Here is a 21,875-nt window from a genome sequence, read left to right as displayed (position 1 = left end):
AACACTGCACAGTGACAGGCTTTCTCATGGGGCAACTTCTGGCTGAGAAACGTGAAGAAATGGTTTTAAGTAGCTTAGAAAACAATAAGAGCATTGAGGAATGCAATTATCATCAAAAGAAAAGTCAGAATCTCACCAGATGAAAGCCCTCCCCTTGATGAGTCCCTCAACTTCCTGTTTCCATTCTTGCTTTATTTCACTCACCTGACAAAAGTCCAGTCCTGGTTCAAACAATTCCTCCCTACATCTCTCCTGCACCCTGCTCTGGAACACAGTACATTCTGCTGACTGCTTTCACTTGGAAGCCATCACTATCAACCTCAAGTAGTCTTTACCAGTCTCAGTGAGCCTGCTGCATTTCCAAAATCTATTTACTCTCAGAGGCTTCTGCACATTTTTTTTCATGCTCACTCTTCTGTTTTTAGAAATTGTGACACTCTCTATTAAAACCTCACTTGAGCAGATGCCTCTGCTTCCAAATTCACTCAGAGTATAGAAGCAATCAGAAGCAATCAGAAGCAAATGCCTACCTTCTGACCTATACCTATTCAAACAATCTATGCCTCCCCTTCTTTACTATATGAATCAATGCTGTGAGCCTTACCTTTCCACTAATGCACTAGATCTCCCACTTCTTCTCAGATCAAGGAGATTATTCCAGTAATTCTTCCATCTTCCTTGCAATTCTATGCTTAGTCTTCCACGGAATCATTCCCATCAGCATAAAAAGGGTGACCCATCATGGTGGGGGGACAGTTTTATAGCCTCTCCCCCTATCACATATTCCCCATTCCATTCTTCTTCTCCCATTTACAGCAAAACTTCTGAAGAGGACTTTCTGTATCTTCTCTCTCTAATCCCACTTCCTATTCTCATTGGACTCACTCTAATTATGCCTTGTCCTCTTACACTCCACAGAGACTTGTGTCATTCAGTTGACCAATAACTTCTACTTTGTTAAATCCAATGGCCAATCCTGAGTAGCAACTAACATCATTGATCATTTCTTCCTTTGATAGAGTTTTGTTTCAGGTTGCTTCCAGAACAGCACTATCCACTCTCCCCTGGTTTTCCTTGAAGCTCATTGTCTACTTTTTCTTGGTCTCTGTCAATGTCTCCCATACTCTGATCAATCTTCAAAGAAGCACCTCAAGGATCTGTTCTCAGTCTCTTAGTCTCTTTTCTACTTATCTACACCCACTCCTTTGGTTATCTTAAAAGAGGGTTGGTAAGGTTAGTCTCTAAAGTTCCATAGAAAATCCTTCAGACTTTAAGGCTGCATGGTTATAACTACTCACCACCACTGGCACTATAATAGAAAAGCAGTCATAGATGTGTAAACAAATGAGCATGGCTATGTTTCATTAAAACTGCTTTTATAAAGGCAGAGGCCAGATCTGGTCCACAGGCTATAGTATGCTGACCCATGTTTTGTGCTAACTGTATGTTTTAAAGACTTATGGATTTATATCTCCACCCAAACCTTGCCCCTGAACTCTAATAAATCTTGTATATCTAGTATTTTCACCTGGGAATCTTTCTTTCCTTCCTTTTTTTTTTTGGCATCCATGAATCTTTGCTTTAATCTGCATTGATTCAAAATTTTACAATGATATAACCTGGCACATACATGTTACTAGATGCTAGACATGTGGAAGGCATTGACAATATGGACATGTCTACCCTTCATCTCAGGAAATTTCCTAGTATTATTTCTCTGATTTTTGAAATGTAAAGTCTCTAATATTTTCATTTTTAAATGTAAAAATGTTACATGAAACATCATGCATATATTTTTAAAAAATTACTTAGTCATAGGACACTTTTAATAAAACTTAGCAATCCACTGTTCATTACTACCCCCACTAAGAAGCAATAATATTTTTGTTGAGATATAATTGACATATAACATTATATTAGTTTTAAGTAAACAAAATAATGATTTGGACCTAGAAGCCTTTATACAAAAAGATGTCTCAAAGTGAATGTGTCCAAAATGGAAATCCTCATCTTGCCTCTGAGTCACTATCCCCCACCCATTCTTAAAGTTGTTCAGGCCCAAACCCTCAATGTCCCTTGACTCTTTTTTTTCTTATACTTTTCATCTCTCATCTACCTCATCTACTCTGTTGACTCTAACCAGAGATCAGCTATTCTCAATAGATCTACTACCACTGCTTTTTCTCAAGCCACCATCATCTTTTGCCCTGAATCAAGTAATGATTTCCCTATCCGGTTTTATATCTGCCAATTGCTTTCCTTCAGTTTATTTCCAACATAATGGCCAATACAATCTTTTAAGAACACATATCTGAACGTCTTACACCTCAGCAGGTTCTCCCAATGTCTTCCTCTCCCATGAATAACAAAGTCCTTAAACAGGCCTACCAGGAGTTGAAGGTTCCAGCCACTGCTACCTGTCAGATATCATTTGCTCCCATCCTTGCCCTGACTTACTGCATGCCGGCGACAATGGCCTTCCCCCTGTTCCTCAAATATGATGATCTAGGTTCTGTCCTTAGAACTTCACTCTGCCTTGTGGTCCCTCCCCGAGGATCAGGCACTTCTTTCTCTCCCTTCCTTTTCTACTCAAGTGTCACCTTGGACACCTTGGAAATGGCCTTCCCTCTTTAACACAGCACCAAGAGGAACCTCTCTCTCTCTCTCTTTCATTTTTACACTGCTTTATTTTTTTATATAGCACTTATAATCACTGTTCTACATACTCTCTATTTGGAGTGTTTATGTTTGTCTTGAACAAGAATGTAAACTCCTTGAAGGGTTATTTGTCGGTTTTGTTCCCTACTTTATTTCTGTCATCTAGAAAAGTCCCTGTCATGGAGGATCTGGGTAACTCAGTCGATTAAGCATCTGCCTTTGACTCAGGTCATGATCCCAGGGCCCTGGGATCGAGCCCTGCATTGGGCTTCCTGCTCAGAGGGGAGCCTGCTTCTGCCTCTCTCCCTGCCTGCAGTTTCTCTGCTTGTGCTCTCTCTCTCTCTCTCCCTCTCTCTGTCAAATAAATTAATAAAAATATTTAAAAATAAAAAAGAAAGAAAAGCTCCTATCACAAAGGAGACCAAGTTAAAATCTTATCTCTAGCATTTCCTAACTCTGATTTTAGGCATTACTTTGCTTCCCAGAATCTAATTCTTCAGATATAAATTAGGTTTAGGAATATCTCAGAGTTATTTTGATGATTCAGTGAGATGATATACTGAAAGATGCTACTGTGCCAGAATTTGGCTGATTATATTTGTTTTTTCATGTTCTTCTGTACATTGGCTTCCTGTGGGGATTTGCTGGCCAGTGATGTCTCTCCCCAGACTTTAAAAAAAAACAAAAAACAATTCAAACCAAACCATCTCTTCTACTTTCATCAACCTGAGAATAGTGTGGCAAGTAGGTGAGAAACATCTCTATCATATGATAGTAATATTCAATTAAGTAGCAAAAGTTCAAGAACCAATTAGCAATTTTAGTCTTAAGAGTATTGACTTTATCTCGCTGCTTCACAAGCATTCATAGAAACACCCAAATTGTTAAAATTACACTTAATAAAGTATACCATACCATGTTGACGTAATTGGCCATTTCAAACACCCTCTTTCTTATTTTCTCTCGATCTTGATTGTACTTTTTAAACTAAAAAACAAAAAACAAAACCAACCATGACAAAATATGGGCACTGATAGAAATGAGTATAATTGGAGGGTAAAAAAAAGAAAAGGCAACTTCAGTTTATTTTTACTTATCAGTGGTTATAATTAACAATCAGTTATAAAAGGTAACAGTTAAAAGCTAGAAGCAAAATGCTTCCTTATTATTTCTTTAGCTAAATTGAAGCACTTTCAGAGTAGAGATGATGTTTACTCCTGAAGTAGTAGCTCAGTGTAAAGTTCTAAGGAATTATTCCAAATAAATTTCCATTTAAATACCATGATTTCATAAACTGTGCAGAATCAGTGTAAGGAATAGCTTATTCATTTAAAAAATGTATATGAATGGTAAATGGCAAATGAATTTAGTATAATGAGAAGCCAACCTTCAGGGCCCAAACAAATTAACTTACTCATATTATCATAGCACAAAACTTTTCCTTTTGAGATCACACACATGTAAATGTTAGGTTTCTAATATATGAAACTGCATTCTTGTAAAATAATATAAACAATGTATATTACCAAAGAAAAGCCTTTTTTAGAAGATTCCATTCATTAGTCTTGTACATTTATCACTCCTTGATGAGGATAAACTCTAACTTACCAGCAATTTTACTGCTTAATAAAAGACAGAATGACAAAGGTATTTAATTGGAAACGAAGTTGGGGACAATAATAAAGGATAAAGTGCAAAAAATTGACTTTATGTATATTATATCAGGTGCACATTCCTGAAAAGGAGAAATCATATCATTATATTTCAAATTTCCTAGAATAAGAACATTTCTTAAAAAAGAATAACTCATATTCATGATTTTTCAAAACTGATCCATATGTTTAATACTTCCCATAACAAATTATATAAAAGGGGATTTTAAAAGACACATTTATCTGTTATAATTACCTCACCATTATCCAGGACCAAATAATATTCTATGTATTTCTTACGTTCTGGACCCTTCTGGTCAATTGATTTCTGTAATAAATATAAAAAAGAAAATTACCGAGACAACATCATTCTCTGCAAGAGTCATCCTTTTATTTTAAATGTGTAATTTTATAAAAGATTGTTTTTTTAAAAAAATTATAAAAGGTCTGGCAATAAAGGAAAACATACCATTTTAACTCTAAGGAACCATAATTATCCACAGACAAGTCTCAGATATCAGAGCTTGAAGGGACATCAGTGGTAATCTAGTCTGACCCCTTCAATTTGCCAGAATTTAAATGATTGCACAGCTAACTAATAGGTCTGCAAAATTTGGATTGTTTTTTTTAACAATGGGCTGTCTCCACTATTCCTGCCCTAAAATAAAGAGACTCTGACTTCAGCACCCTTCTAGAGTTCTCTTGTAGTCCTTGTTGCTGTTGTTGTTGGTGGTGGTGGTTTTAAGTAGCCTTTTATCCCCCTCCCAGTGAGTACCCCCTTCCTTAGCAACGGGCAGTGCCCAGAGCCACCATGGTACCTAGTCTGCTCTTTTCTCCTCAGACAGAACTGAATCTCTTTCCCACATTCAAAGCTTCCCTATTTTCTGTTCCTTTTTCTCCACAAAACAAAACAACCATAACAAAAGGTACATTTCATAGTGGATTGTCTCATTGAAAAGTAGCAGATACATTATTCATACTAAATAATAAACTATCAAAGTTTATTATGTTGCATTTCTGGAAGTGTTTGTCTTTTAACAGGTAAGTAAGCTTCCATTAGCAAGAACACATTACTGAAGGTAGACTTTTAGGTGTTGTCCAATGAGCCACACACTTCCCTCCCAGGGTCCAGAGGAGCAGCATATTCATTAGCACGTAGTCTGTGCTCCAGCACAGTACTCCAGTGCTGTGGCCACTAAGAATAAGGCAGCGAAACAGATATGGTCTGTAGTACAAGGAGCTCCTGCTTGGCAAACAGGCAGAGATAAATCAGGTGGTGATTAGTTCTATGCAGAGGATTAAATGGAGTTATGTGGAATTGAGTGATGAGGTAGTTATTTTAGAATAGATGGTTAGGGAAGGCTCTAAGGAGTTGGTCATGCAGCAGACATATTAATGAAAATGAGAAACCAGGCAAGGGAAGATAAATTGGAAGATAATTCCAGCAGAGAAAAAAAATGAACAAAAAGACTGAAGTGAATTGATATTGACCTGTTTAAAGCCCAGGAAAAAAAGTCTATGTTTGTCATAACATAATAGGGGAAGTCGTCAGTGGGTGGGGAGTAGAAGGTAGAGAGATTACAGAGGGAAGTGGGGCCCTAATCATACAGGGATTTGTAACTCACTGTCATCCCTTCTCTGTTTGATCTCTCCATATCAGTGACCCTCATAAAAGCTCAAACTGGGGCCCTATTCTTTATCCATATATCCTTCCCATCCTGTGTTATACCTTTTTTAAATAGGAACTCTATCTATTTCATGCATTCATTCAAGTGTCTAATACCACAAACTTAATGTGGTCAAAATATAACTACCAATTCCCAAACCTCAGACAAAACTTGCTTCTCCCTTATTCTTCCTATCTCAGTTAACAATACTATCATTCATCATTTGCTCTGGCCCAAGCCTAGAAATTATCCTTGATTCTTTTATCCTTCATCTCTAGGAGTAGTTCTGGGTTCCTAGATAACACATCAATGGTAGAATTTAAACCCACAACAAACTGAACCCAAAGGAGATTTTCTTTTATTTAGACTCATTCTACCCAGTTCTTATGGATTCTGGGAACATTTAGAAGATATGATTGGATATAAAGTGTCCCCTGAAGGATATGAAAGTAATAATGGTAATAACTTTTTATTTACACCTTATGGTTTCAAACAGGCCATATTCATTTTTCTTCTGTGACTGTAACTTGAATTCATATATGGAAGATTATTCTAAGTCCCTCTGGGCATAGCCTGTACTTAATTTTGCTCCCTACTACATCCCCACCACCTATGGCAAGAAAGAAATCTGTTGAGTGAGTTCATTTATGAAGACAGTAGGATATTTTATGTCAAAGTAATAATACTTTAAACCTTTTTTGTATGTTGTAGTATTGCCAATATTGGCTGTTTCTAGAGGGAAAGGCATATATATATATATATATATATATATATATATATATATATATTTCTTTTTAACCCTGGCACATTGTTGTTGATAATAGCTAATCTGCAAATACTTATTAAATAAATCATCAGTGTACAACAAAGTCCTGATGTCTACAGCCTACCATAGTACTAAGAGTTCAACAATGACTATAAAGCTTCCATTAATTGTAACTACTAAGACTGGAACCCTGGGTAGCCAGGACAGGATACATGAGAGCACTGCAAATAAAAAATAAAAGTAGGCATACCACCAGTCTGGTGGCAGGTAGGACCACACTCTGCCGAGATCCATGTGCCCACAATATGTTATCCATCCCACAGGTGCTGTTAGTCTTCTTTTCATGGGGATCATACTTGAAAAGTGCATGTTCCTGCCCATCATCATTGGTGGGGCTTAAAGGCTCAATAAGGTACTTTTGATCTCCCTGACTGAAGTAGCCCCTGAAAAACATGAGAATCCGGGCTTTTAAAAAAATATTTCTGCTTTTGAGTGCTATAGACTTATAGACTCCAAAAAGTTACCAATACCACATAATTTCAAGCTCATGGCAGTAGAATATACTGTAACATTGCAGCTAAAGATACCTAGAGATGACCCAAACTTATTTTTTTTCCTCCCAGCAAATGGGACCTATTGGGAAGAAGTGACTACTGTAATGTCACATAGCTAACTTACATCAGTGCTGACACTAGAATGGAAATTTCCTGATTCTTACCCAGTGGTCTTCCAATTCTAGTACCTTGTCTGCTCTACAGGTGCACTGAAAAATGAAGAATTTGGGGTCTGAAAAAGAAGAGTTAAGATTCTGTGTCTATAATTTCTTAGCTATGATACTATGGGAAGATTACCTAACCTCACATAGCCTCTCCATTTATAACATTAGCATAATACTTACCCAATAGAATGATTGTTAATATTGAAGAACATAATAAATAAAGCACATGATCAACAAATGTTACCAATTTCTTCTCAATTATCTCTGCTGAAGCCCCACGCTAAGAGTCACTTAATCAATATTTAGGGAGCACCCATTATTCATTAGTCACTGGATTAAGGGCAGACAATAAGATAGAATCATGGTTTCTTTTCTCATTAAGCTTATAGTCAAATGAGAAAGATGTATGTGGATCAAATAGTCACATCTGACCTATAAATAATACAATTATATGACATATATGAAATACTCATAATTACAGATAACTGCTAGGATGAAAAAGTATAAGAATATATAATAGGAGGGGATCCCTGGGTGGTGCAGCGGTTTGGCGCCTGCCTTTGGCCCAGGGCGCGATCCTGGAGACCCAGGATCGAGTCCCACATCCGGCTCCCAGTGCATGGAGCCTGCTTCTCCCTCTGCCTGTGTCTCTGCCTCTCTCTCTCTCTCTCTGTGTGTGACTATCATAAATAAGTAAAAAGTTAAAAAAAATTAAAGAATATATAATAGGAGACTGGCTGAAGTGTACACAGAACTAAAAGACAAGAGTAAATATGAGGAGATAAGTAGGTGGTCTGTTGCAATGGTTTGATAAAGGATCATGGTAGTTTGGACTAAGATGTGGTAGTAGAGAAAGAATGTAGTGAATAATCTCAGCAAATATTTAGAACATATAATCAATAGGGCTTAATAATGGGTTGAAAATGGGTAGTTGAGAGTCAAAAAATCATCAAGGAATTTAGGTTTCTGGATTGGACAAGTGGTTGGTTGATTATATTATTTACTCAAATCAGGAACACTGGAAAAATACAAGATCTGGGAGAAAATCACTAGTTTGATTTGGAGTTTATTAAGATTTAGATTTCATTAATCTATCCAGATATGGAAGAGATACTGATATAGGAAAGACAAGATTAGATAATCAAGTCTGGGCATCAGAAGAACTATCTCACCGTAGACAGATGTCTGGGGAGTCATTAATATACAGAAGAAAAGAATGGCATGGGCATGGTTAGGACAAGCTTAAGAAAGAGTTTATAGTAAAGAGAGAAGGTTGGAAAAAAAAAAAAAAGAAAGAGAGAGAAGGTTGGAGAAGAGCTCTCATTCCCTAAAAGGTTAGACTCAAAAATCTGTAATTTGAAAACAAGCAGACAAACATACACATCGCTGCAAGCAATTCATATGTGTAAATTTACAAGCCACTATCAAGAGAAGCCCTGTTTCTTTTTAATTTCAAAATCCTGTAACCCTTCAGATTCATATTTAACTACAGTATAATTCATCATATTTGAGATTATTCAGGTTTATTAAAACACTCACACTCTGCCCACTACCACAGGTATACACAAACCGTTCATGAAGGCTTACCTTAGACCCCTACATGTGCTGATGCTAGCATCTGAAACCTTTTCATTAATGATGTGTCCTTGGTAATAGCAGTCATCCTAAATAAATGGAAATGGGGGTTTTGTAAAGGAAAGTGCATGTTTCTGAGATCCACTATGAAATTTTAACTTGAAATCTTGAAACCATTTTATGCTGAACAACAATCAATTTAGAGATGTAAAAAAATGGTCAAGAAGTTTCTTATGGTTAAAATTTTTAATATTTAGTTAATTAACCCAATGCTTAATGAGAATTTCCTAAATAAATATTGGTTTTGCAGAAAAAGGATAATGGTGGTGAATGCAGTCTGGTAGAGACAAACTTATAGATAGAAGTTTAAAATCTGAGCCTTCAAAACATCAGACAATCATTCTCTCCCTTGGCTGATTGCTCATTAATGTTTTTTTTCTGACACCTGTAAGCTCTTTCCAGTGAATGGGTTATTGAGATTATGTTACTATTCTTGATTTATTCAAAGAGTTTCAGCAGATTAACTGGGTTAGTGTAACATCCACTTCTCTATATAGCCAAATGCCCAATCCTAGCACTTTTCCATGTGGATGTACTTTAATCAAGCACACCTTTCTACTTTGAGACAGATGAAGTATTGGCCCACATAAATGTCTAAGTTATCACTATGGAGAGAATGCGTGAAGGCCTTCCATGGAAAAATGGAGCTCTAAAAAGATGGCAACGATAGACTATACCCCCACACACACTACTTCACACAGCCATCTTCTCTAAATAAGAGTCAAGAATAAAAAAAATATTTTCAAAAAACAGAATTGTACAATTCTGTCATTGAGGAAATAGTCTTGAGCTCAAGAGACAGAATGATCTACAGAGGTGATTGGCGTTGACTAAGAACACAAGATGTAATTAATTCTTCACTCTTCTAATGAAAATGAGAGGCTCCTTCCCACTCTCCTCTTCCAGTTGGAAGGCAGGGAATTCCTTTGTTCTTGTCAAACTGTACAAATATGAAAGTACCTATTAAGAAATTACTACTGCTGGAAATAGAAGATCTATTAAGAAATTACAACACCAATGTTGTAAATGTTGTTTCACTTTCACTATTGTTTTGGCAATGACACTGCCTTTGGGTGTGTCAACTGACAATGATTCTAAGATGCTCTTTTACCATGATTTGTGGGCTTGTGGTGATCTCTTCTCCAGTGGAATTATAATGTGTTTCCGTGTAACCGGGAGCAAGGAGACCGCTGGAATAAAAAAAAAAAAAAGAAAGAAAGAAAAATTCAGGCTACTCATGCTAATTGAAAAGTGTTGTGATCAGGCAAAAGCTTCCACTGGATGTGCAGGGAAGTTTAACTCCTGTGCTCCTTCTCCAAAGCTCTCAAAACGAGTCCAAGCATGAAGAGGATGCTTACAACGCTAACACTGAGAGGGCTAGAGACATTCCTGAGCAGAGTGAAATAGTGTCTGCTTTCTCATCAGGCTTTGATACTTCTCAGGGAGGATATTTGAAGAAGAAATGTAACTGAGAAGGGTAGAGTTGCTAAAAATGATTGGAAAGAGCAGTGCTCCTCACCAATTTACCGTAACTACCTTTCCCCCGGTCCTGTTTCAGTTCCCTGCAAAGGTTAGCAACTATAGCAACTGAAAGTTTCTTGGGAACTGCTTGCCTTTAGTAGTTGGGGCCCTTCTGGCATTTTCACTGAGCTTCTCAGAATTCTTTCAACTACCCAGAAGCATGTAGGAGTCTGGTTTTATATATATATATATATGATTTTATTTATTTACTCATGAGTGACAGAGAGAGAGAGAGAGAGAGGCAGAGACACAGGTAGAGGAAGAATCAGGCTCCCTGCATGGAGCCAGATGCAGGACTCAATCCCAGGATCCTGGGATCACAACCTGAGCTGAGGGCAGACACTCAACCACTGAGCCATCCAGGTGACACAGGCTGAATATACTTTTTAAAGAGGCAGGGCAAGGAGGAAAGGGTGTAACCAGTATATGTTAATGCTATCTGTGTATCAGCCACTGAATTAGACACTTTACATAGATCACTCATTTGACCCTTTCTGCAATCCTATAAGGTAAAGATGACTCACTTTATGTTTCAGAGGAGATGATACAGTTCCAGTGGCAAAAGATCATATCTAGGTCTGCCTAAAGTCCACACCAGTACTATTTCCATCCTACCCCACTGTTTCCAAAGGTCATCAGTTGTGATTTTTTTTCTTTTTTGTTAAAGGCAATAGTATATTTGAGAGAAAACATCTTGCTGTGCTGTATAGAATAGTTTAGGGATTGAAAGCACAAAATTAGAGGAGAAAACAACTTTTGAAATAGTCGAAATATGGGATGATCAAGAACTGAATAAGAGCTGATTGGCAGCCCGGGTGGCTCAGCAGTTTAGCGCTAACTTCAGCCCAGGGCGTGATGCTGGAGACCCTGGATCGAGTCCCACGTCGGGCTCCCTACATGAGCCTGCTTCTCCCTCTACCTGTGTCTCTGCCTCTCTCTCTCTCTCTCTCTCTCGAATAAATAAATAAATAAATAAATAAATAAATAAATAAATAAATAAAATCTTTAAAAAAATGAGTAAGAGACGAGCCAGTGAAACTGGAAAGAAATATGAATGTAACTGACTGGAGTGAAGAAAATGAGGAACAAAAGGACAATGTAACACATGAGAAACTGGGTGGGTTAGTGTGTAGCTGGTGGAAAGAGCACTGAGGTTGGAATCCGGAGAGTCAAATTCTGGTTTTACTGCTGATTAAGTCTTTGGTCCTAGAGTTTATATAATTATATATGTCTTTTTTCTTTTTTTTCCCTGATGGAAATGGTAACAAATTGTTTTAAAACCTACTCTCAGTGTTAGAATAATAAACTACAATAATGTAGAGAAGATTTAAAAATCTGCTTTTTCATAGAATTTGATAAAATGTATATCTGCTTGTATCTCATTCATTCTGTTTTATTACTAGAAGGATTGCAACACTAGTAAACTGTTGTTTTACTCAATGCATTTTCACTACTTGGGTAAGAACAACTATTAGGCTAACTCCTTGGGCTGATTGAAAGAAAAAGCATATTAGCAGAGGTTTTTGATAGCTTTAAGCAGAAACCGCCTCAATTAGCACACTTTCCACATGCTAATTTGCTGTTGGTAAGGATATCATCAGAAGTAAAAACACTTACTTGTTTTTTTTCAAGTAAAGTACTGCAATTTTCCCATTAACAGTCATTTTATACTTCAATTCGGTTTCAAATTTTTCCTGCAAAAATGCACAAACATTTACTGGTAGTTATAAACACATACAAATATTCATTTGGCTGTGTTCATCTTTTTTTATGTTCATCTTTTTAATCATTAGCAAACAAAGCTTGTTTTCTTTAATGACAGTCTATATAGTTTATAAAGCAAATGTCTGCTTCTAGCTTCTTTTAACAAATTAAAAAACTCTGCCAGCTGGATAGACCAATTACCTGAGACCTTTATATCCACCCATCTATCCATCCATCCACCCAACCACCCATGCATTTTACAAATATTCCTTGAGTGTTAGTTATACGCATGACTCTAGTCGGTTCTGGAAATTCAACTCTAAGCAAGAAGAATTGATACCTATTGTCAGAAAGCTTATAATCTTGTGGAAAGACAGATAGTAAAAGTGATTTATGTCATATGATAAGGGATATAAATAGGAATGCAATGTAGGATGTCTAACATCTTAACATCAGGATAGGCTTTTTTAAGGAAGTAACGTGCAAGCTGAGATATGAATTAGCCAGGCGAAGCAAGGGTTGGGGGAGTTATTTGAGAAGAAGGAATAGTGTGCACCCAGGCCCAAAGACTACGAAGACTCTTCTTACTGATTACTTTTGTCTGGAGGTCTTCTCCAGGCTGACTGGAGGTCAGAATATGGACAAAACAACAGAAGTAGGTACAACTAGTTAACTGAGTTGTGGACTAGATAAACAATGTATTTGTGATAAATATCAAGCACATTGTATCACTACCTCCATCTTCTCAATTATTCCAAAAGTTAAGATTGATCATCTACTAGGTGCCAGTAACTAATCTATGGCTTTCATCAAAATAAATTGTTCAAAAGCTTAAATTTGTTTTGTAAGGAAATCACCTTATAACTGTGATAAAAACACTGGATATGTATTCAAATTTTCCTTAAAATATTCGATGACAAAAGGGATCTGGCATTTTTAAGAGAATTCTGAGAAGCATTTAAAGGAAGCCATACTGATGAGGATTCCAACGCATAGAGGTCCCATTCAAATTTAACAGAAACATTTTGTTGGGGGAGAATTATTTTGATAAACAAGGTCTGTTAAGGGTTTTGCTATATAAACGTTTGCTTTAGAAGGAAAAGGTTCCATTGGGAACCTTACCCGGTGGGGGAGTATGTACTTCAAGGGATTGTCATTTTATCATATTTCCACAAATTATTTATGTCTCATTTATCTATATTTTTCCTGGCTCCAAGCAGAAGACTTCTGGGTGCACGAACTTGGAAAATTGTTGAAAGAATCATCATGTTTTAACTTTATCTTTTGACTGATTGTGTGCTTTTTCATTAAGTAGTAAGAACTATACAAACTTTAATAACTTTCACTTTAAAAAAGACAAAGATAAATTTCATGTTTAATTAGTAATTCATCCTAACTTAATATTCATCCACTATATTTTATTTTCTACTTCAGTTGTAGTTCATGGCTTTGTTTGTATGTGTGTACATAGATACAGAGATGATAGATTAATAATAGATAAAATAAGTTGTATCTAATTTCTTTGGGAGTACCCAGAATTATAAATTGCCATAAAAGTATTAATGTTTACTCTCTATGTGACCTTAGGCAGTTTATTTCAACTGTCAGAATCTTAATCTTCAAAATGAGGCTGATAAGAAAACATTACATTATTGCAAAGATTAATAAAAATAAAATAACAAATGCAAATGTTTATATATAAGTATGTATATATATGTTATAGTTTACACATCTATAGGTATATTGTATGTGTGTGTGTATATATGTGTGTGTGTGTGTGTGTGTGTGTGTGTATTTTTTCAAGATTCTTTGTTAAGTCAAAAGCTGTACCTGTTGGTCTGGGTCCTTGACCTCTCTTTTATGTAGTGGATGAAGTCTTCTGGGATAAACCACTTCATAGTTCTTTATTCCAGGGAGTTCCTTGATAGTATTTACTGAGAGGGGAAAAAGGGATAAGAAAAGATTTAGCAGAGCAGAACAAACAAGCAAGAACAAGTAAGCAAGCTGGTTGGTAATAATCAGCCTTATTGCATTTCTGATGGATAATGCCACACACAGAGGCTTAAGTGAATTATGTCAGAGAGTTAAGTGTAGAGACAGACAAAACCAGAAACCACAAATCTTGAACCTATTATCTTCAAATATTTCCCCACTGAAAGTTTACAAGTGTTTCTCTATTTGGTGAAAATATTTCTGTTGGATGTTTCCATTTCTCTTTGCTACCTTGAATCCTCTGCAAAAGAATGAATGTAGCAAGCGTACAGGCAAAAGCTGGTACCGGGAGGCAGAAGCCAAACTAAGACACTAATCAATGTCAGCATAATTAAGTAGAAGCATTCTGAAAACTACACAGTGTTACAAAAATGAAATAACTAATGTATGCCATTTCTGACTGGAATATTTTTTCTTATATGTTTCCAACTGTGATTATTTACACCAATGAATAAAACTAAAACACTGTAAGGAAAGCTCCGATAGCTCCATACAATGTGTGGATTTTGCAATACAGATAAACTTTTATTTTTGCTTACAAAGCATGAAAAGAGTGAAAGAGAAGCAAGCAATTAGAACAGTTTTACTTGTCTGAAAGGAGAATTTTTTAGGCTGAAGTCATACAGAGAGAATTGAACAGTTATCTCATCCAACCTTCTATCTATGTTTTGAATTCTCATATCAACATGTTTCTACAAGTTATTTTTTTTTTAATTTTCTTTTGTTTTGAGAGAGACAGAGAGAGTGAGAGCACAAGCAAGGGAGGGGCAAAGGGAGAGAGAGAGAGAGAATCCTAAGCAGGCTCCATGCCAGCACAAGCCCGACTTGGGACTTGATCTCACAACCCTGAGATCATGACCTGAGCCGAAGTCAGAGTCAGATGCTTAACCAACTGAGCCACCCAGGTACCTCTCAACAAGTTATTCTTAAGAGGAATTAAGAGTTTTCCCAAAGCTAACATTTAATTTTCTATTTTCTATTTTATTTGCCCACTTGATCAAGTCCTTGTTCTGGGTAGAGTAATATGTAAGGAAATGTCAATAGACCAGTTCTTTGGTTTCTCAAGGGACTGCTGGTCAACCCAGAATATAGATGCAATAGGAAACAAAGACCAGAGTATGGGCAGCCTAGCAATTTACTTATATTGCAGACTGGAAAAGCTTTAGTTATCTATGTCATGTCTATCAGAGTGCTCTCTAAAGATAATCTCATCTCATTAAAGTATTCAAACCTAAATTCTATGATAATATAAATTTATGTTATTATTGTTGATCTTTTAACAAATAAAAGTGAGTCATCTTGGATGACTTGTACACTTATTCCAATGCTTGATGCTCCAGAAAATATTTTTAAATTTTTCTTTAGAAACTAAAGCAGAAACTTAAAAAAATTCCTAGTTATGTCAATTTTCTTTTATCATCTTAGGATGGCTAAATGCACTTGGCAACTCAAGGGCCATTTACTTCTAGCTTCGAAAAATAGGAAAAGTAGTTAAATTGGCTAAAAACTCATTAGGTCAAAAATGGACAATCAAAGGGATGCATTAGCTTCTCTTGCTTGAGATTTACTCTTTTTTATAATTTAAATTCAATGTAATTAATATATAGTATATTATTAATTTCAGAGGAAAAATTTAGTGATTCATCAGTTGCACATAACACCCAGTGCTTATTCCATCAAATACTTAATGGCTATCACCTAGTTACCCTGTTATATATTATATATGATATATATATATATCATATATATGATATATATATAATGGGGTATATGGCATATATTATATATACCATATATATACCATATGGTATAAAGGGATATATGGCATATATTATATATACCATATATATACCATATACCATATATATACCATATACATTATAATGTATATTATATATAATTAATATATATATTATATATTACATATATAATATACATCATATACCCCATTATATATATATCATATATACCACATATGCTTTATCCATTAATCTGTTGATGAATATCTGGGCTCTTTCCATAGTTTGGCTATTGTGGACATTGCTGCTATAAACGTTAGGGTGCATGTGCCCTGAGATTTATTCTTAAAAACATTTCAAAATCCCTTAAAACCATAGATTGAACCCTAGAAAACTTGAACTTTGGGTTTGGTTCTAATTTTTTAATTGTTTGAAAAGACAGGGCAGATTAAATGATCTTTAAGAACAGTTCAAGTAGTCCGTGATTTTATGCAAATAAATACAGCATTCCCTATAATCTCTTTGAAAAGGTGATGGTCGTTTGGATAAAGTTTTAGCTGATTGTGTAAAATAAGTCTCATTACACAGTCAAGACTTCCAGAACTACGTAAGTGACCTCAATGACTTCTTGCTGTTACAGAGATAATCACTGGGCATTTTTATTTCTATGTAATTAATTTTCAGTAAGGGAAAATAGTAACATTACTTTATTAAAAAAATTACAGCAAAAATTCAAAAGCCCAAAGGAACATTCTTAATCATTTTCTTAACATTTAATTAAAATATTCATAATTATTGTAATTATTTCAAAATAATAAGATGCAAAGAGGTAAGAAAATAATTTTCACCAGAAATGAACTGATGGTATTGACACAATTCTCTGGAGCTTCTTGTAAACCCATAAAACCAAACAAGCATACCATAAGGCAACTGCATGCTGTCTAGTGGATTGTGTCCAATCAATGCAATTCATCCCATTAATATGGAATTAATGAGGCCATATATTCACCAATGTTGCAACCAGAGTAACTCTTCTAAAAATGCTGTATGAAAAATTGTTTCATCCATTATACACATTATTCTGAGCGTAAATATTAGTCCAAGTTTCCCTGAGGTCATAAAATAATAACTAATCATAGCTGACTCTTTTCATAAAAGCAAAAAATCATATCCCACACACATTCCCCATTCGGAAGTGGTGAGGGAAACAAGCAATCTAACCACTGCAAGTTTTCTTAATATGCACACTCACCTCCAGACTTCTAGTTAGTATCTAAATCTTAATGTTTCATGAAATCAGAAATTACCAATTGACTTAAATATAGAATCAAATATAAAAAGTGGAGAAATTTATTTCCAATTCTTTAATAGCCAAGCATTTCCAAATGGCAAACAAAATAAATCAGCAAATAAACCAGAATATTTTTTTAAAAAAGCTTCCAGCAAACTCTCTTAAGTTTGAAATCAACAGATTTTTAGCTCTTCTGAAACTCTTGCAACACATTCTCTAAAGGAAACAGATAGAATTTCTTTTAATGACTCTTATTTCTGTGAAACCAAGAAGGCCCCAAAAGAATGAGATTTGAGTTATAACAAATTAGACAGCAGTTAGAGATATGCTACAGACTTAAATATTGTTTGGCTCATTCATCCTTAAGGTTGATGGAAATGACACAGCCTCTTCCCAGCTGAATAACATCAGGCTAATTATTTTGAAGCCTGTGGAATAAACACAACTAACTGCCATCCAGGGATTATACAAATCTGAGATGTAACACAATATGTTTCTACTAATGCATTTAATTCTTACTTTCTCTCTCCCACAGAACTCACTTGTTGGATTACTTCTAACTAGCAAAACTAGATCAAGAAAAATAAAACTATTACTTCGGATTGTGTTAGATCATTATTTTACTGTTTATTAGTTTTAGAAAGGTTAAAATGCATTGACAACATTAATATAACAAGCACTGCTCTGGATTGCTAATTTATTTTCTAATGTGTTTGGGGCAATTTTGGAGTCTAGCCCCCTTGTACATAATATTGGCATTTTCATTTTTGTTCACATCTGTTCCAAACTGTTTAAAGAATGTCATTCCAAACTAAACACATGACATTAAGCCCTGAATCAGAGTTTATTCAATATTGACTTCAGATCTGGGCTTCTCTGTATCCCTTCAAACCATCTGTGATTTTATTTTTTTATTATTATTGTTTAAGATTTTATTTATTTATTCATGAGAGAGAGAGAGAGAGAGGGAGAGAGAGAGAGGCAGAGACACAGGCAGAGGGAGAAGCAGGCTCCATGCAGGGAGCCCGCCATGGGACTCCAGGATCACACCCCTGGTCAGAGGAAGCACCAAACCACTGGGCCACCGGGGCTGCCCTGATTTTAAATTTAGTGTAGTAAAAGTGAGTACAAACATCAAGGAAAATCTCATCCTGATGAAGTCTATCATTTTGGCTATTAAGACTAAATTATTAATACTTCTGAGGGTCATCTAGTCACCTTATGAAGACAAGAAATAATTGCTAATATGAAACAAAATAATTTTAAAAACTACTGTACCCTCTAGATAGTCTGCTGGAATATATTAAAGACCTTTCTTTTTTGCAAGTGCACTTATATCCTCACCCCCAAACAACTGTCACATCCTTTTAAATATTTGGGGTTTTTTTTTCCTATGATGAAACCCTATAAGTTATTTTTCTCGGGGGATGGTGAAGGGCATACAAACATCTGGCCTAATTATGTTTCATTATTTTATTCCATGTCTATAGAAACTGAGAACAAGTGATGGTCTGAGGTACATAATTTTTTCTTTGGATGATGGGGGCAGATAAATAAAAAGAGATAGGAGGGAATCCCTGGATGACTCAGTGGTTTAGTGCCTGCCTTCGGCCCAGGGCATGATTCTGGAGTCCCAGGATCAAGTCCCACATCAGACTCCCTGCATGGAGCCTGCTTCTCCCTTTGCCTGTGTCTCTGCCTCTGTCTCTCATGAATAAATAAATAAAATCTTTAAAAAGAGAGAGAGAACTCGGAAAAATCAAATTGCTTTATTTTTTACATTCTCGCTGGGAAATAAATCCATGCAGGAATAATAGCAGTGGGAATAATACCTAGGACACAGTCTTGAAAATACAAGATAGAACGTAAAGAGGGGCTGGCTCTCTGTTTAAGATGGAAGATAAGGGGCAGCTGTCTATATGTCCCCCTGTTCTCACAAAAGACACTGCAGAACCTTTGTCCCTGCCACCAAGTACTTGAAAATGTCACAGTTTTAGGCATGATTTCTAAGGAAGTTGGCTCTTGGTGCCATGCTGTGAATGCAAAAACGGGATAAATCAGCACATATGCCCAATTTTACTGAAAAGGTTGTCATGTGGGTGGACTTCAGGGTTAACTGATTCCGTTAATAGATCCTGCTTGATCTTCATGCTATTGGATAAAGTTAGTTCCCAAGCAATTCTTATGTTCCAACTAAGTAAAGGATCCCAAAGAATTTTTAGGGATAGCACTTTTGGAGAATAGAAAGATTTCTATTAAGTTTCATTTACAAACTAGAAATTTTGAGTCAATTCCTTAAATATGTAGTATAGGTCTGTATTTAATGATATTAAGTAAAACTTTCACAAGTCTGGAAGACAAATCAGAAACCTGGGGTGGGGAAAATCATTTTTAGTGACAAAGTGCTGTGTGAGTGCAAGGGGGAGGAGAATCTTTCCCTCCCTAACCCTACACTTCCTGTTGATAATCCCTTCCCATTACTAGCTCCCCACAAGCATTCTAAAACCCAAGAAAACGTTTGCTAGGGAAGGATTCCCAGGCACTGAAGCTAATGTGGTGACTTAAATAAGCTCTAGAAATAGAAATAAGACAAGGAAATGTGTCACCCAACCTAATTTAACCAAAATCTAATTGGTGAATTTCTCACAAATGGAGACACATGCTAGAAGTGATTTATTGTTGGAAAGTAAAAATCCTCTACTTTTGAATTCTTCAATTCAAACTGGAAGTGAATTATCAGTTTAAGTTTAGCAGTAACATTCTTTTAATCAAGTAATAGCACAATGCTTTATAAATATTGAATTGGTAAACTATTTATTTCTAATTAGGCATATTTATTATCACCAGTAAAGAAAGGACTAAACATAAAAATGTGCCCTCAAAATGAATAGGATGAGCCAAAGTGGTCTCTTTAATAACAGCAGATACTTTCCAAAGCCTTCTCCACAAGGACAACTGGTCAGATCCCCTGCATCTTTGCTGCTTTAAAAATAAGGAGGGATTTGATGGATTTCATTTTTTGACTCAAAGATCATACTCACTATTTAAAGTAAGTGATATGAAGTTTTCCTGGTGATTTCTATGTATTCTCAGATGAGACTTACCCATTCAAGATGTCTCCTTGTCCCTCCTTTGCATTGAGTGTTTACATCAGTCATGGCCCCTCCAAAATGACAGATTAAAACCAGCCCAACTGGTTAGTAAAATTCATTAAAAAAAAAAAAAGAAAGAAAAGAAAAGAAAAAAGCAACCTATTGAGAGAAGATGCAAAGCAAGCCACTCACTGACATTATTTACTAGAACCCGAAAAGGAATCAGACACTGACCTGGAACTGGCCAAAGGAGGAAAGTGGTGGTCAGAAGAATCCCCTGCAACATGATAGGTGAGTTCAGGGGTGCAGCGCCTGCCCTTCGTGCTCCCTGGGAGAGCACTGCTCCTCTGCTCCTCCGTTGTCCCTGCCTCCACTCAAGCAAGACAGAATGAAACTCCAGGCTCATTCTTGTCTCTGCTTCAGGAAGTGTTTACTAAAGGTGTTGCACAACATTGGAGCTGTGGTCCTGCCACAGTGTGGCACAGCAGGCGGAAGTTCTGGCCACCTCCCAGCTCTTGGACTCTCTTACCATGAGCCATTGTTTCTCTTTCCTGCTTCCCCATATTTCCCTACTCTGAAGTAGTACGTTTCTAATTTATTGCTATAACCCAATAAGCTACCTTGACATAACTGGCTTTGATAGACCTTGAGAAGTGTGTGTATTTATTATCAATTTATATAAATATTTATATATGTATTTGGTATGTTGGCAACAAGTTGTTGCAGATGTTATTCTTCCCTGACATACATACATGGTCGGTGAAGCAATCTCTAATCCATTCAATTATTACATAAAATTGTCTTTTCCAGTTATCTTCTATTTGATTCTCATACAGTGGTGCTCTGGGGAGCTTGAACATACTGAAATAAGAATGTATGGCAAAACAAGCTCAAGGTTTGTCAGAACCCCAAGGGCATTTTTATCATTACTAACAACCAGGAATCGGGAAAAGCCTTCAAGACCCAAAGGATGTAATTTCTAGAAAAATTTAAGGAGCTGTCATTGGTGGTAGTGAGGCTAAGCTGACATGTCCAGATATCACACTGAATAACAAACTAAATCATGTTGAGTTGCTTTTACTAAGTTCAAAGTTCTTTATACTTATTATCATATTAATTCTTATGGCACTTCTGTATGATACATGGTATCCTACCTCTGTTTTGTAGACTGAAAATTTAGGATTTAAACAGATAAAGGATTCAAAAGATTAAGACTCAGTTGTTCTTTTATGTACTAAATAAGCGGTTGGCCTAAGGTCATCTATCTAGTAAATGGCAGGAGTGGAATTTGGACTCAGTATTATCTGAGCTCTTAGTCACACATTCTTTTTTTATTTATTTTTTAAAAGATTTTATTTATTTATTCGTGAGAGACACACAGAGAGAGACAAAGACATAGGCAGAGGAAGAAGCAGGATCCCCGAGGGGATTATATATATA

At 36.0% G+C, this 21,875-nt stretch overlaps 1 protein-coding gene across 2 annotated transcripts in view; it reads right to left on the bottom strand.

Moving 5' to 3' along the window:
- The window catches only part of ADAM28 (ADAM metallopeptidase domain 28), a 56,768-nt gene extending 35,879 nt beyond the window's left edge, over nucleotides 1-20,889 (bottom strand). The window contains exons 1-8 of one of the 2 annotated variants that reach the window (XR_011994160.1): nucleotides 20,670-20,861; nucleotides 14,152-14,255; nucleotides 12,235-12,311; nucleotides 10,208-10,286; nucleotides 9,049-9,125; nucleotides 6,994-7,186; nucleotides 4,567-4,638; nucleotides 3,574-3,645 (exon numbers count right to left, since the gene is read on the bottom strand). Coding sequence is in view for 1 of the 2 variants with exons in the window: in XM_072719499.1 (XP_072575600.1) it covers nucleotides 3,574-3,645; nucleotides 4,567-4,638; nucleotides 6,994-7,186; nucleotides 9,049-9,125; nucleotides 10,208-10,286; nucleotides 12,235-12,311; nucleotides 14,152-14,255; nucleotides 20,670-20,841 (846 nt within the window). In the remaining variant the exon portion in view is untranslated. Of the gene's footprint in view, nucleotides 1-3,573; nucleotides 3,646-4,566; nucleotides 4,639-6,993; nucleotides 7,187-9,048; nucleotides 9,126-10,207; nucleotides 10,287-12,234; nucleotides 12,312-14,151; nucleotides 14,256-20,669 lie in introns of both variants that reach the window. The other variant, XM_072719499.1, reaches the window with a different exon arrangement.
- Between the last annotated feature and the right edge of the window lie 986 nt (nucleotides 20,890-21,875).

This window comes from Vulpes vulpes, chromosome 9 (genome assembly GCF_048418805.1).
Source record: "Vulpes vulpes isolate BD-2025 chromosome 9, VulVul3, whole genome shotgun sequence".
NCBI lineage: Eukaryota > Metazoa > Chordata > Mammalia > Carnivora > Canidae > Vulpes > Vulpes vulpes.
The sequence above is the reverse complement of the archived record's forward strand: the minus strand, read 5'-3'. Positions and strand labels throughout refer to the sequence as shown.